Source organism: Lutra lutra, chromosome 7 (assembly GCF_902655055.1).
Source record: "Lutra lutra chromosome 7, mLutLut1.2, whole genome shotgun sequence".
Taxonomy (NCBI): Eukaryota; Metazoa; Chordata; class Mammalia; order Carnivora; family Mustelidae; genus Lutra; species Lutra lutra.
Genome location: NC_062284.1, coordinates 46,034,318 through 46,048,736, shown reverse-complemented (window position 1 = coordinate 46,048,736; position 14,419 = coordinate 46,034,318). Strand labels below are relative to the sequence as shown.

General features: G+C 51.4%; 1 protein-coding gene and 1 long non-coding RNA gene across 9 annotated transcripts in view; one reads left to right on the top strand and one right to left on the bottom strand.

Annotated features, from left to right (window-relative positions):
- The window catches only part of IGDCC3 (immunoglobulin superfamily DCC subclass member 3), a 43,242-nt gene extending 39,348 nt beyond the window's left edge, over nt 1-3,894 (top strand). For 2 of the 6 annotated variants that reach the window (XM_047738687.1, XM_047738690.1), the window contains 5 exons: nt 110-301; nt 457-561; nt 1,058-1,196; nt 1,339-1,558; nt 1,807-2,327. In XM_047738687.1, the coding sequence (XP_047594643.1) occupies nt 110-301; nt 457-561; nt 1,058-1,196; nt 1,339-1,558; nt 1,807-2,031 (881 nt within the window). In that variant the 3' untranslated portion in view covers nt 2,032-2,327. Of the gene's footprint in view, nt 1-109; nt 302-456; nt 562-1,057; nt 1,197-1,338; nt 1,559-1,806; nt 2,328-2,616 lie in introns of those variants that run through there. The other 4 variants (XR_007128870.1, XM_047738688.1, XM_047738689.1 and 1 more) reach the window with 4 other exon arrangements.
- On the bottom strand, nt 237-12,555 carry LOC125105319 (uncharacterized). 3 transcript variants are annotated; one of them, XR_007128873.1, is made up of 6 exons: nt 11,998-12,555; nt 9,170-9,368; nt 5,066-5,168; nt 2,637-2,774; nt 2,250-2,293; nt 237-1,176 (listed from the first exon to the last, which is right to left on the bottom strand). It is a non-coding gene; the product is annotated as an uncharacterized LOC125105319 (long non-coding RNA). The 3 variants fall into 3 exon arrangements; XR_007128871.1 differs by lacking the exon at nt 2,250-2,293 and having other exon boundaries at nt 1,051-1,176; XR_007128872.1 differs by lacking the exons at nt 2,250-2,293; nt 9,170-9,368 and having other exon boundaries at nt 1,051-1,176.
- Between the last annotated feature and the right edge of the window lie 1,864 nt (nt 12,556-14,419).

The window sequence follows — 14,419 nt, the reverse complement described above, 5'->3', positions numbered from 1 at the left end:
CAAGCAGAGTCCCTGGGTCAGAGAGGAACTGCCAGGCTCGTGGGGGTCAGGGTCCTGGGTGGCCCGCCCCCTCACATCTCAGCCTCCTCTGCCCCTCCTCTGCCCGCAGCCCCCGCCCCTCCCCCACTGTCGGTGCGGGTCGTGGGCAGCTCGTCCCTGCAGCTGCTGTGGGAGCCGTGGCCCCGGCTGGCCCAGCACGAGGGCGGCTTCAAGCTGTTCTACCGCTCAGCGAGCAGAGCCTCCTTCACCGGCCCCATCCTGCTGCCTGCAACCGCCTCCTCCTACAACCTCAGCCAGCTTGGTGAGCCGGACGCAGACCGCGCTGGGGGAGCGGGCAGGAGTGTGGTGCCCGGTGCCAGGAGGTGGGATGTGGGGGTCACCTCTGTTGCCCTGCTGCACCAGAGCTGCCGCTGGGGCCTGGGGAGGTCACTCAGCACAGCACTGCCTTTCCCTCAGACCCCACTACAGTATATGAGGTGAAGCTGCTTGCCTACAACCAGCACGGGGAGGGCAATGCCACAGTCCGCTTCGTGTCCTTGAGGGGAGCCTCTGAGAGGACAGGTAGGTTGGGGAGCGGTTGCGGGGCTCAAAAGTGGTGCTCAGGAAGGGAGGCCAGGCTCTGGGAGGGGGCGGGGGCAGGAGGGGGACAGGGACACTGGGAAGGTGGGAGAGCGTAAGAGTGTAACTGCACATGGAGCCCTTGAGAACACGGGCCTAGAGCTGAGTTTGAGATTCGGTGGTATGACGTTCTAGCTGTGTGACCGTGAGCAAGTTACTTAACCTGAGCCCCAGTTTTGTCCTCTATAAAACAGGGACTTTATAAAGCCATGGTAAGGATCAAATGGTCCTTTCATCAATGGTGTATAAGTGTTATTCCCAGTATTGGGCACAAAGTCAGTATTCAGTAACTTGTAAAGAGAGCCAAAAAAAGTTGGGCTGGGGTCCCATGTAGACATGGAGGCGGGTACAGCTGAGGAAGGAGGAGCCCCCAGAAGCTGGGTGTCCACAGGGGCTTCAGGCCAGAGAGCCACAGCTCCCTCCCTTCCCCTGCCCATAGCCCTGAGCCCACCGTGTGACTGCCGGAAGGAGGAGCCCAGCAACCAGACGTCTACCACAGGCATCGTCATCGGCATCCACATCGGGGTCACCTGCATCATCTTCTGTGTCCTCTTCCTCCTGTTCGGCCAAAGGGGCAGGTGGGTCCCAGGAAGGAGGGTGGGGGTAGCCCAGAGAAGGTCTTTGCGCAGGGGAAAGCAGAGTTGGAGCTCACTGTGTCCAGCCTTCTGTTTTTGCTCCCTCCCTCCAAGGCCTCCCCCTAATTCTTGGCTCACCCCTTAGGGTCCTCTTGTGTAAGGATGTAGAAAACCAGCTCTCCCCTCCTCAGGGCCCCCGGAGCCCAAGGGATCCTAGCATCCTGGCACTGAATGGGGCGGGCCAGGGAGAGCAGGGCCAGCTGGGCCGAGATAAGAAGCATGTGGACTTGAAAGAACTGGAACAGCTGTTCCCCCCAACTGGGGCAGCGGGGCGGCCAGACTCCAGACCTGTCCCCAGACACATGGTGAGTGCCCCCACCCCAGGCTCAGACTACGTCCCAGTCCTGCCCTCCCTTCACCTTGCTCATAAGCCAGGGTCATTGGTCTTCACTAAGCTCCTGGTACAGAGCTTGGGCCGGTGCCCCTGAGTGCCTGAACCAGGCAGGGTGGCCCAGAATCCCGAGTAGGATTGGGATCAGGGCCTGACCCTCTGGCTGGGGGCTTTGGGCTCTGACCCTCATGCTGATGCTGGTGGGACTGGCTCTTTCCCCAGCAGGATCCTGGGGACCCTGCCCTATGTGAGGAGACCCAGTTCTCTGTGCTGCCACTCGAGGGATTCAGCCTTCTGGAGGAGATGGTGTCAGAAGCCAAGGACCCCAGCGCAGGCCCTGCAGCCTCCCTGCCACCCCAGGATGTAGGCCATGGCCGCCTCGGTGAAGGACAGGCTACCCGGCCTCCCATGGCACCAGCTGCCCAGCCAGCTCGCTCGGGACAGTAGCCAGTGTCTGGCAGGCTCTGGAGGGGGCAACCCCCCCATTCTCAGGTCAAAGGCAAGATTTCTCCTGTCATGTGGGACTCGGATGGGGCTTCCCAGCATTTCTGTCCTGATACCCTTAGGGGATCAAGACCTAAAAGTAGCCTCAGCAGGGATCCCCCCTGCAGGACCTGGAGGGGTTCCTGCAGGAACCTCTCCCTTGGACTAATGTCCCCCCTCACCTCTGCCTCATATCCACATGACATGGAACTGAACTAATGTTTTCCTTAAAAAAAAAAAAAAAAAAAAAAGATGAATTAGACTCCAAAAACACGCCCTTGCCATGGCTGGGCCCCTGACACTGTCACCCTCCACCGACCTTATTTTCTCAGGATGGATTTTTGCTATTTGGCTCTCAGTACCTACCTCAGCCGGAATGAATGTTCTTGAGGGAGCTGGGCCATGGCCTCAGCACCCCCACCCCACAAAGCCCCAAATGCATTCCTACCTCAAGCCCCTATAGGGGCACCCCCTTTCCTTCCCCAGATTATTATCCAGAATTAAAAAAAAAAAAAAGAAAGAAAAAAAAAAGCACTTCCCCATTTCCAGGTGTGAAAGAAAACCTCTACCTCAAGGCTCGCCAGCTCTCCGGGCCTGTGTTGTATCACTGGACCCTCCTCCTGGCTCCTCTTCCTGCCCGAGACCTTCTACCCTTCCCCAAGAGAGGAGGCCAGAGGCTAAGTCACCAATGGTGGGCCTCTCAGGACCTACAGAAATAAAGATGGAATTAGTCAAAGATAATGTGAAAAAAAAAAAAAAGCCAAAAATGAGAGGAAATGTGTTCCTTGACGTCTGTCGCTCCACACACCGTCCAGCAGGCTGCTGCCACCGCTCCGCCCTGTCTCATCTGTCCACTCCGGTTTCGATCCTCTTGGCCAACTGATCCTTGACTGGGATCCCCACAGCTGGCTCCCTGCCTGGGCCTTCCTAGGGTGGGGTGTTGCCCTGAAGCCTGCCTCCTATCCCGTCCGGCCCCAGAGCCCCTGGAGCAGGCTGTCCTCTGGAATGTTCTGTGTGTGTGACCACTGTGTGTGGGTGTTGGGTCGGGAGGTTCCCTGGCAGACGTGGCCTGGCCCTCTAGCCCATGGGACGTAGCCGGCCTGACCCAAGCCCTGGACAGTGGAATGACCACTGTCAGCAGATGTGGCTGGAAGATATTTTTATACAAGGTGTGTTTAAAGATTTATGTTCTTGTGACTTCTTGTTTCTCTTTTCTGTTGTGGTGTTTTTTGAAATACTTAAAGTAGGAAGGGAAAAAAAAAGACCTATTTTTGGTTAACTCATTTTTTTAAATAGAAGGAAAACTTTTTTTAAAGGAGAAAAAAAATAAGTGTATTCCTTAAGTCTGAGATTAGACCATAAAGTCCCTGATCCCTAACCCTCTAGGGAACCCTCCTCCCCCAAGTTTTAGTTAATTAGATGAAGAAGGTAGAATTTGTGGTGTTTTCCTAGAAGACTGGAGTCATGTCCATGTGGACTCAGGGCAGTCTGCCCCTTCTCCCAAATGCTGGGCCTGTGCCAAAGGCCCTCAAAACTCCCACACAGTACCCCCTCTGTCCCTGCATTGGCCTCTCGGCACCCCCAACATCCTGGAAACCCCCTCTCCCATGGGAAGAGTGGTCTGGGGTTGGAACCGCCTGGCCTGACTTGAAATGACTTTTGTCACACTCTACTCATTTTGACTGAATAAAAGTCCTGTTGCCAAAGTGAACCTTGATTTTTGATGGCTGTGTCAGGTCCTGGGGAAGGGTGGGAGTGCTGGGATTAGGGTGGCCAATGGTGGGGCAGGCTGACCCTCTCAGGGTCAGAGCCCAGAGTAACAGCCACTCCCTGTGGACCACTTACAGGCACCCATGCACCCTGGCCCCCACATAGAGGGAGTGTCCTTGCGTCCCCACAACCTTTCTGGGAAGTAGACAGTCTAGTTATCATCACCATATTTTACAGATGATGAAACTGAGAAAGGATAAGAGAAATAAAGGAAATGTCTAAACTCTCACATAGCCAGTTACGGCAGGACCAGAGATTGTGTCTGGATCAGGCCACCCAGTGCCAGGGTCTATATTCTGACCACAGCTCTGTACCTCCTTAGCTGGCAGTGAGGAATCCGAGACCAGTCCCTCCATACCGAGCCAGGTACTGCTCATGCATTGTCTACCAGGAGGGACTATTTTTGACTCCAGTCTACAACTGAGGAGCAGGATCTGGCTGTAGTGACTCTTTCTAGGCCATACAGCCGTAACTCCTGGCCAGGCCTCTCCATTCCTCCCTGTCTGCTCCTCAGTTCAGGCTCCTGAAGCCAGGTGTCTGGAGCTGACAAAGCTTAGGATAGGCCAAAAGAGACTTGGCTTTAAGGTGGCTGTGCTGTCAAAGATCTGGAGGTCTCAGTGGGCCTCAAGCCTAGTAAAGGACAGTGGTGCAATACAACTGCTTATAATGTCAGTGTTGCCTCTACTGTGGAAATGGAGGGCCAATGGGAAGCTCTGCAGGTCTAGAGGGCTGCGCTCTGTACCCAAAGGTCCATTTTGCAAGGAGCAAACCAGGACAGTGGTTTGCAAGCTGGGCTTCTCCAGCTGTGGCGAGGGGTTTGGGGGTGAGCCTCTCTGCAGGAGGATTCTACTCTCCCTGCTCATTCTCAACAAGAACAACCCCACTTTTATCTTGTATTTCATTTGAAAACAGCGTTCTGGGGGCGCCTGGGGGGGCTCAGTCGGTTAAGCATCCAACTCTTGATTTTGGCTCAGGTCATGACCTCAGGGTCGTGAGAGAGAAAACAGGGTTCTGCTCCTAAAAGAACATTTAAAAGCCCCTGCCCTGGCACTTGTAGAAGAGGCCTGCAAGTCAGGCCAGAAACAGTGATGGTGTGTGGACACTGAACTGAGAAAGAGAAGCCTGAGGCCGCCATGGTACCTGTCCTGAGTCTCTGGAGGAAGTGGATGACTTGCCCTGATTTTCCCGGAGAAAAGAGCCAAGCCCAAATAGCGACATAATACCTTACCTTTCTTAATGCAGAACTTTGTAACACAGGAATTCTTCACCACCATCAGCCACCCGAGGGCTGCCTGGGAAGGTGCTGGGTTTGTCATCTGGTCGAGCAGATCCTGCAGGGATGGGAGTAGACGAGGTGAACCCCCAGTGTCTCTGTTCCCTCCAAGAGTCCAAGATGCTACTACCTTCCCCAGGGAGGCATCTGGAAATGTCAGGAAACCACCCCGTATGACCCATAGAGATGTATGCAAATTGCATACAAATCACATGCAAATACAGGCAGGGCCTGTTCCAAGCTAAGGTAAAGGGAAGCAGGGTTCCAATTAGGAAGATTAGCAGAAATAAGAGTCAAAGCTGGGAGTGGGGGGAGGGGGGGAGGGGGGTGTGCCTGCCTGGAATCTGGCTCCTGATCTCAAATAGTCCCATGGCCTCAGGCTGAAGACACTGGTCCCTATACACACACAGTCCTGGGGCAGAAGGCAGCCACGGCCTGGGCTTGCAACCGGCTCCAGTGGTCTAATGCTCTGTCACAGGCCACCCCACAACTTAGTGGCTTGATCTAACATCTATTTTGGTCGGACATTTGCAGTCTGGGTGGGGCTCAGCAGGAGAGTTGTCTGCTTTACTGGGCATCATGGCGGCTTGAAGCCTGGGGCTGGACTCATCTGAAGGCTCGCCGGCTCTCATGTCAGGTGGCTGATGCTGGCTGTGGGCCCCACACCCCCACGTGGCCTCTCCAAGTGGCCTGGGCGTCCTCAAAGCATGGTGGCTGGGGTCCAACGACAGGGGACTAAAGAGAGCCAGGCCAAAGCTGCGTCATCACTTCGAATCTAACCGTGGACTGCATGTGGTGTCACTTCTGCTTCGCTCCATTCATTAGAAGCAAGTCAGTGCGGCCAGCCCTATCCGATGGGAGTACAGTCAACGTTATGGACCAGTTCTAAAACTATCACAGGACCCCTTCAGGGGACAGGTGGAGAACACGTGGACACCGGGGGCTGGCTGAGCAAGAAGCTATCCCCAAGAGGGCCCAGCCAGAAGGGGCTGCTGCTGGGGCTGCAGGAGGACAGGGGTGCTCCTGACTCCTACACAAGCCCTGTTTATGGGTCATATCCCTATCGTCAGTGAAGAGGAATCCTGGTGTTCAGTCCTGAGGCCACAGGGAGGGGGGGACAGGTCCTCGTGAATACCATGGCCTGCTCCCTCTCCACAGGCAGTGAGGGGGCCAAGGAGGCAGGTTCGGGCCTAAGAGCCCCACCAGCCTGGGTTGGTAGAGCCCATAATGCCAGCACTGGAAAGGACCACAGTCTCTCTCATGAGACAGATGCAGGGTATGAGTAGCTCAAGGGGACAGGGAAGTTAGAGGCAGGGCCAGGGATGGGACCTGGGATGGCTACACCCTGCCTGGAGGCCTTTCTACTCAGTCAGACCCTCAAAACTGGACTGTGCTCCAGAGCCTAGAGGGAAGGACAGGAAGGTGGTGGGGCAGGGAGTCATCTTGCTCAGGACGGGGAAAGGGGGATCTGGATTGGAAATGGTAAATGAAGGAGTGGGAACAACCAAAGCTGGTTCAGGCCAAGGTCACGCAGGGGGAGATCTAGACCCACATCCCTCTCACAAAGAGGTTTATAGGGTCTGATTTGAGAACTCTGTTGCTTCCCTGGCTCTCTTGGGGCCACCCAGGGCACGAAAGGGGAGGAATGGTGGAGAAAAGGCCCAAGGGAGCCAGGTTGCCCAGAGAGGGGAAGGCCTTGCTCCTTGGGTTCAAGAGGGATGTACCCTGGACTTGGATCTCCCAAGGACACAGATAGTCACCTGTGCCATGTGCCCACTGCCACACTGCAGGGTCTGGCCCTGACCCTCACTCCAAAATGCCCACAGCCCAGGGCTCCTTCTTCCCTGAATGCCTATCATGTCCTGTGCTGTGCAGGTCCCTGCACTTACTTCCTTGCCTTATGATCTGGCTTCCCACAACAGAATTTGTATCCCCACGACGACCCAGGAACTGTTGGAGACAGGCATGCAGGAACAGGACATCTAACTGGAATGCTGGGGACACTGTCAGGAAGCTACAAAGAACAAACTCTTTGGCCCATCCCTGGCTAGTATGGTACCATCTTGGGTTAAACAACAGGAGAGTTTTGTGCCTGGAAGTTTGGGGCCATCTCTCCTGTGACTAAGCCCCCCAGTTACTAGGGCTACGGCTCGGGTAGGGAGAACTGGAGCCCCAGGAGAAGGAGTGATTTCTCTGCCATGCTCTCCTCACGTACCACCTTATGGTTAAAGTTAAAATCTTTAAAAAAAAAAATCGGGATAAGATGCTCCTACCTCAAAGGGTTGTTGACTCGGCTGGCTTCTTCTTCTTCTTTTTTTTTTTTTTTTAAGATATTTATTTATTTATTTGACAGAGATCACAAGTAGGCAGAGAGGCAGGCAGAGAGAGAAGAGGGGAAGCAGGCTCCCCGCTGAGCAGAGAGCCCGATGTGGGGCTCGATCCCAGGACCCTGGGATCATGACCCGAGTCGAAGGCAGAGGCTTTAACCCACTGAATCACCCAGGCGCCCCTCAGCTGGCTTCTTTATAGAAACCGAGAAGCTAACCTAAAAATCGTATGGAAATACAAGGAACAAAGAAGAACAAAGTTGGAAGGCTCACTTCCTGATTTCAAAGCTTACTACAAAGCTTTACTACAGTAATGAATACTGTGGGGTGCTAACATAAGGAAAGACAAAGAGACCAACGGGATAGAATTGAGAGCCGAGGAATAAACCCTCACATGTAAACTGATTTTTGGCAAGGATGTCAAAACCATTCATGGGGAAGAAGAGACTTTTCAACAAATGGACAAGTGGATATGCACATGAACAAGAATGAATTTGGACCCCTTCCTCACACCATCTAAAAAAAAAAAAAAAATTAAAATGGAGGAAAAACCAGGGTGCCTGGGTGGCTCAGTCATTAAGCGTCTGCCTTCAGCTCAGGTCATGATCCCAGGATTCTGGGATGGAGTGCCACGTGGGACTCGTTGTTTAGTGGGAGGCCTGCTTCTCCCTCGCCCTTTGCCCCTCCCCCACTCATGCTTGCTCTCTGGCTCTCTCGGTCAAATAAATAAATAAAATCTTAAAAAAAGTGAGCAAAAACCTAAATGTAAAAGCTAACACATAGAAGAAAACATAGATGTATGCATTTGTAAACTTGGATTAGGCAAAAATTGACATAATGCCAGGGGTACAGTTAAGAAAAGGAAAAATAGATACATTTGAACATCATCAAAATTAAAAACTTGGTGCTTCAAATGACACCACCAAGAAAATACCAAGACAAGCAAGCACAGGATGGGAGAAAATATTCTCAAGTCATATCTCTGATAAGGGATTTGAATCTAGAATATATGAAGAACTCAGAACTCAATAAAAATAACCCAATGAGGGCGCCTGGGTGGCTCAGTGGGTTAAGCCGCTGCCTTCGGCTCAGGTCATGATCTCAGGGTCCTGGGATCGAGGCCCGCATCGGGCTCTCTGCTCAGCAGGGAGCCTGCTTCCCTCTCTCTCTCTCTCTGCCTGTCTCTCCATCTACTTGTGATCTCTCTCTGTCAAATAAATAAATAAAATCTTTAAAAAAAAAAAAATAACCCAATGATAAAAAGGCAAGTAACACAATTTAAAAATGGGCAAAGGTGGGGCACCTGGCTGGCTTAGTTGGTAGAGCATGCAATCCTTGATCTTGGGGCCATAAATTTGACCCCCACATTGGGTACAGAGATTACTTAATATTTAAAAAAATAAAAATTAAAAAAGGAATACATATTTCTGCAAAGAAGAGATGCAAATGGCCAATAGCACATTAAATAAATAAGAATTAAAACCCCAGGGCACCTGGGTGGCTCAGTGGGTTAGGCCTCTGCCTTCGGCTCCAGTCATGTTCTCAGGGTCCTGGGATTGAGCCCCGCATTGGGCTCTCTGCTCAGCGGGGGGCCTGCTTCTTTTCCCCCATCTCTCTGCCTACTTGTGATCTCTGTCAAATAAATAAATAAAATCTTAAAAAAAAAAAGTAAAACCCCAATGAGATACCACTTTGTTCCCACTAGCATAGCTAGAATAAAAAAGTCACATACTGTTAAGTGCTGTGGAGAATATGGCGAACTCCAGACCTTCATACGCTGCCCGTGGGAGGGTAAAATGGTACAGCCGTTGTGAAAAGCAGTGCTCATTCCTCAAAAGGCTGGACGTATAGTGACTAGATGACCAGCAGTTCCATTCCTCAGTGTATAGTGTACACAAAAACTTATACATCGATGTTCATAGCTATAAGATCTGTGATAAAAAAGTGGAAATATATGTCCACCAGCTGATGAATGGATAAATAAAATGTGGTATAGCCATATGCTAGCATATTATTTAGCAGTAGAATGGGGGAACCCGGAAAATGTGACACAAAGTGAAAGAAGCCAGCCACAGAAGACCACATATCGTATGGTTCCATTTGTAGGAAATGCCCAGAATAGGCAAATCCATAAAGACCAAGAAGAGACAAGTGGTTGCCTAGGGCTGGGGTTAGGGGAAAATGGCAAGTGAGTGCTAACGGACACAGGGTTTCTTTTTGGAGTGATGAGAAATTTTTTTTAATATTTTATTGATTTAACAGAGAGAGACAGAGAGGTCACAAGTAGACAGAGAGGCAGGTGGGGGGTTGGGGGAAACAGGCTCCCCACTGAGCAGAGAGCCTGATGTGGGGCTCGATCCCAGGACCCTGAGATAATGACCTGAGCCGAAGGCAGAGGTTTGACCCACTGAGCCACCCAGGTGCCCCGTGATGAGAATATTTTAAATTTGATTGTGATGATGGCTGCACAGCCTTGTGAATATACTAAGAACTACTAAGTTGCCCACTGTAATGGGGGAGTTGTATGGTATATGAATTACATTTTGATAATCTATCATAAAAAAAAAAAAAAAAGCAGATGGAAGCACCTGAATGGCTCAGTCCCTTGAGCGTCTGACTCTTGGTTTCTGCTCAGGTCATGATCTCAGGGTCCTCAGATCAAGCCTCATGTAGGGGCTCTGCACTCAGCGGGGAGTCTGCCAGAAATTCTCTCCCTCTGCCCCTCTCAGGCTCGTACTCTCTCTAAAATAAATTTTTAAAAAAATAATTAAAAAGTTAAAAATAATAAAATTAATTTTTTTTTAAGCTGAAAGGACTCAGTGAGTTTGTAATAGGGGAAGCATGCTGTTTGTGTTCAAGTGATCCCACTGTTACAGGAAGAGAAATTGAGGTGGGCAGGGCAAGGTGACCCCAAGTGGAAGAAGAGTGGGGTAAAGATGAAAGTAAGCTTGACGGGACCTCTGCCCCTGGCCTGCCTCCCTACGGCCCAGGAAGCTTCTGGATGCTGCATCCCAGCCTGGAAGCGGGTCTCCGGGAGGAGGGCTGGGACCGGAGGGTTTTGCTGCCACCCTGTGGACTGGGTGAGGATTACAGCTATGGGGGCTCGCAGCTAAGATGTGCTCAGCCCCATACAAGGGAGGCAGGCTAGGCCCTCAGTGAACTGACTGCCCGGGGTGAATAAAATTACTGCAGACTATCCACATACTCACTTGGGTGGTAACAGCAACAAGCTGTGGAAACAGAATAAAATGCAGCGTCTAGGAGTCCAGGATTAAGGAAGGCTTTGAAGAGGAATGATGAAGCGGGAAAGGGCTCTGAGGCTGAAGGCCAGGAAGCTATCATCTGCAGCATGGGGCTGGGCACTTAGTAGATGCCCAAGAAATAGGGGAATAAATGGTTACTAGATTGCCAGAGTACGTGCTTTTGGCACAGTGGATGTGTCTGAGGAAACCTTGATGTGGCCTTCTGGGGGGAAAGGGAACCAGCAAGAGCATCAAATAATAGCCAGGTCCTTCCTCAGGGAAAGTAAAGAGCCTCTGGGGAGTCGTAAGTGATAATGATGAGGCCTCTGTTACTAATTCTGGTGGCGTCTTGTGGAATACCCCCCATTACCTCATCTGATTCTTCTCAAAGCCTTTCGGTGGGCAGGGCTGGATTCTCCATCATTCTTTCACTTAACAGATGGAAACTGAGGCCCAGAGAAGTGAGCTGGAATGTGGGCCTCCTTGTTTTAAGCCCATGCTGTCTGCTGACTTGCTATCTGGGTGCTGAGGAGGGAGGACTGGGGGAACTCGGTAGTGGGGAGGAGAGGGAAAGGTCTAAACTGGCTGAGATGAAGATATTCCTCCTGAATATGGAGGAGAGACCCAGGGATGTCAGACCATGGCATAGGAGAGTTGAGGAAGTTGGGCATGTCCTAAAATGTAGGTGAGCTCAAGAGCCTGCCATGGCTTCCCATTGCTCCCAGGGTAGTACAACACCTCTGGCCTGGCGTTCAAGGCCCCCTCACGAGAGGCAGTGTAATCCAGTGGCTCAGACACAGGCTTGGGTTTGTAATCCCCACTCACCTGCTGTCCAGCTGGGTGACCCTCTGGGACAATTTCCTCCTCTATAAACCATGCACAAGGACAGCATCTGCCTCACAGGTTGCTTGCTTTTATTATCATTATTGTTATTATTATTATTATTATTCAGAACAGAGCCTAATTCTTGGCTCTTTTCATGTACTCCAATCCTTCAAGTTGGGCCCCTGGCTTCTCCAGTACGTGCCAGGCATAATGGTGCCGCCAGGTCTTTCTGCAAAGATGGTCCTTCAGCCTGGAATGATCCTACTCCACTGGTCCCTTGTTTCCAGATCCCTTCAAACTGCCTCCTCCCAAAGTCTTCTCTGATCCTCCCTGGTTAAATCCACTTCTGCTTCTGCCCTTCCTCTGCACCTTGCTTAACCCTCTCATCTAGAACTACTTCCTTCTGCATCAAATCAGCACAAGGGGCCTGCCTGCCATCTCTGCTTGGGGAACTTAGGAAGTGAGTTTCCTCAGGATGAGCACAGTATCTTACCTTTTTGTGAGCCAGCCAGAGCCGACATGGAGAAGCTCTAAACAATCACATGCCTGTGGAAAGAAAGAGAGCAGGAAAGCAAAGCTGAAGGGAAGCGGGGGAGGGGTGTGCAGTGGAGACAAGGAGAGGGAGGGTAAAGGTGATTGGGACATAAGGCCAAGAGAGACTCTAGTGAATGCAGCTGGGGCTGCTTTCTCTGGAAGACCTCGGCGAGGAGACTGGAGACTGGGTGATCTGCTGCTTTTCCATGGCTCTGATGTTCGTTCCTTGAGCCACGGCACTGAAAGGGACTCTGGAAACCTCACAGTAGCTCTGAACTGGCTAGTTAGCCCTTCTGAAGCTCCACTGCCCCATCTGTAACACAGATAATAATGGTACTTAATCCAACTGGATTGTTGTGGGGATCAGACGAGAAAAGTCCCAGGAAAATCCCTGCACCGAGGCCATAGTAAGTACTCAGTAAATGCTATGTGTTAGGACAGTGATGGCTTGGTGGTTTGGAGAGTTCCAGACATGTCCGAATAAAAGGCTGCTCGCTGCTGGGGAGGAGAGGTGCTTCCTAAGCTTGGAGAGATGTCTTTTGTCCCAGAGCCCTGCCCAGGGGCCACACGGAGATCACAAAGTGTTTTCCATGGGGCCTTCCCACCCACCCCTGCAACAAGATACTCAATAAAGCCTCCTGATTGCTTGATTAAAGGAAGTGGATACACAATTAATTTCAATTTTAAGCCTAACCCTCCCTGCCTATCCAAAAGAACTGCACACCCTATTCCAATTTACACACTGAAACAATATGGGATTTTCCAGCGGGTTCTGAAGCCTTTGAAGTGACCAGACCAGACTATTGATTTATTTCCAACTAACCTCTCTCTTTGAACCCAGAGGGGTCAAGGTTAATTATACAATAAAACACCCTGTGCCCAGCTGCCCCCTGTGAGGGTGCGGGGAGCCCCCAGACCTTTCCAAGCCAGCGAGCGGCAGATCATATTTCTGGTTCCCTCTCTGCATTCATTTCCTTCATCAGGACCCATTAAGGAGAAGAAAAAAAAAACAACCCTCAACCCCCTCATTTCCTCCCTGAAAGATAAATTTTAATTTGCTGGAAACCAACAAAGGGAATCTAAACCATGTTTCCAGGCTGCTCCCCGCGGTTGAAACCCCTGGCTGGGAGCACAGCACCTATTCCAGGGCTGGCTGAGAACGGGGCTGGGGGTGGCAGAGGGAAGCAAAGGGGTGCACGCTACCACCCCCTCCCGGGTCTGCCTCCCCCACACAAGGTGAAGGGAGACCCCAGAAAGCCTGGCAGTGTGGAGGCTTCCGGTGGGACCAGAGGGATGAAGTTGGGTCACCCACGGGCTGCAGCTTCTCCTGTGCGTGCGCAGTCGGCGCTTGAAAGCCTCATCAGGTGGGCAGCCCGGGTCCCTGTGCCCGCGGCTGAAACGGGCTCGCCTGGCACTGACCACAACGGGTCCCCGTTGTCACAGGCAGGCAGTGGCAGGGCCAAGACCAGAGCCCAAACTTGCATTCTCCTTGTAAGAGAATGGATTCTCTTCCCCTGCATCTTTACATCCCAGGGAAACAACATCATGCGAATGTTCTTTTTATTTCCATCATTAAAAGAAAAAAAGAAAGAAAGAGTCAAAGCTATTATCTAACACGAAGTCCACAATCCAGCGTCCCCAAGGTGTCCCAACAACGTCCACCTTAACTGTGTTTCCCAGATCCGGGACCCAACCAAGGCTCACACCCTCGCATGGCTGTCATGTCTCTTCACTCTCTGCTCTTCCAAAACAGACCCGGCCTTCTCTGTTTTTCCTGACACTGACATTTTATTTTATTTTATTCTATTTTATTTATTTAAGATTTTATTTATTTATTTGACAGAGAGGGAGAGATCACAAGTAAGCAGAGATGCAGTCAGAGAGAGAGGAGGAAGCAGGTTCCCTGCTGAGCAGAAACCCCGATGCGGGGCTCGATCCCAGGACCCTGAGATCATGACCTGGGCTGAAGGCAGAGGCTTAACCCACTGAGCCACCCAGGGGCCTCTTCTTTTCTTTTTTTAAAGATTTTTATATATTTTTTGAAAGAGAGCACAGAAGGAGAAGGAGAATCAGACTCCTCACTGAGCAGAGTCTGACACAGGGCTCAACTCCAGGACCCGGAGAGGCAGATGCTTAACCGACGGAGCCATCCAGGCACCCCAACAATGACATTTCTAAAGGGACGACGTGAGTGACCCCCTAGTGTGGATTTGTCTCATTTCCTCTTGACTAGAGAATCAGATAATATTTTTTTGCTCCAAACAATTCACATGTGATGCTGTCTTCCTTTTAGGGCATCACTCCTGGAGCCCCACGATGCCAACTGTTTTTGATGAGGGACCCAGGGTTTTCAGCTGAGGTCTGTTCTCAGCCTCCTTGAA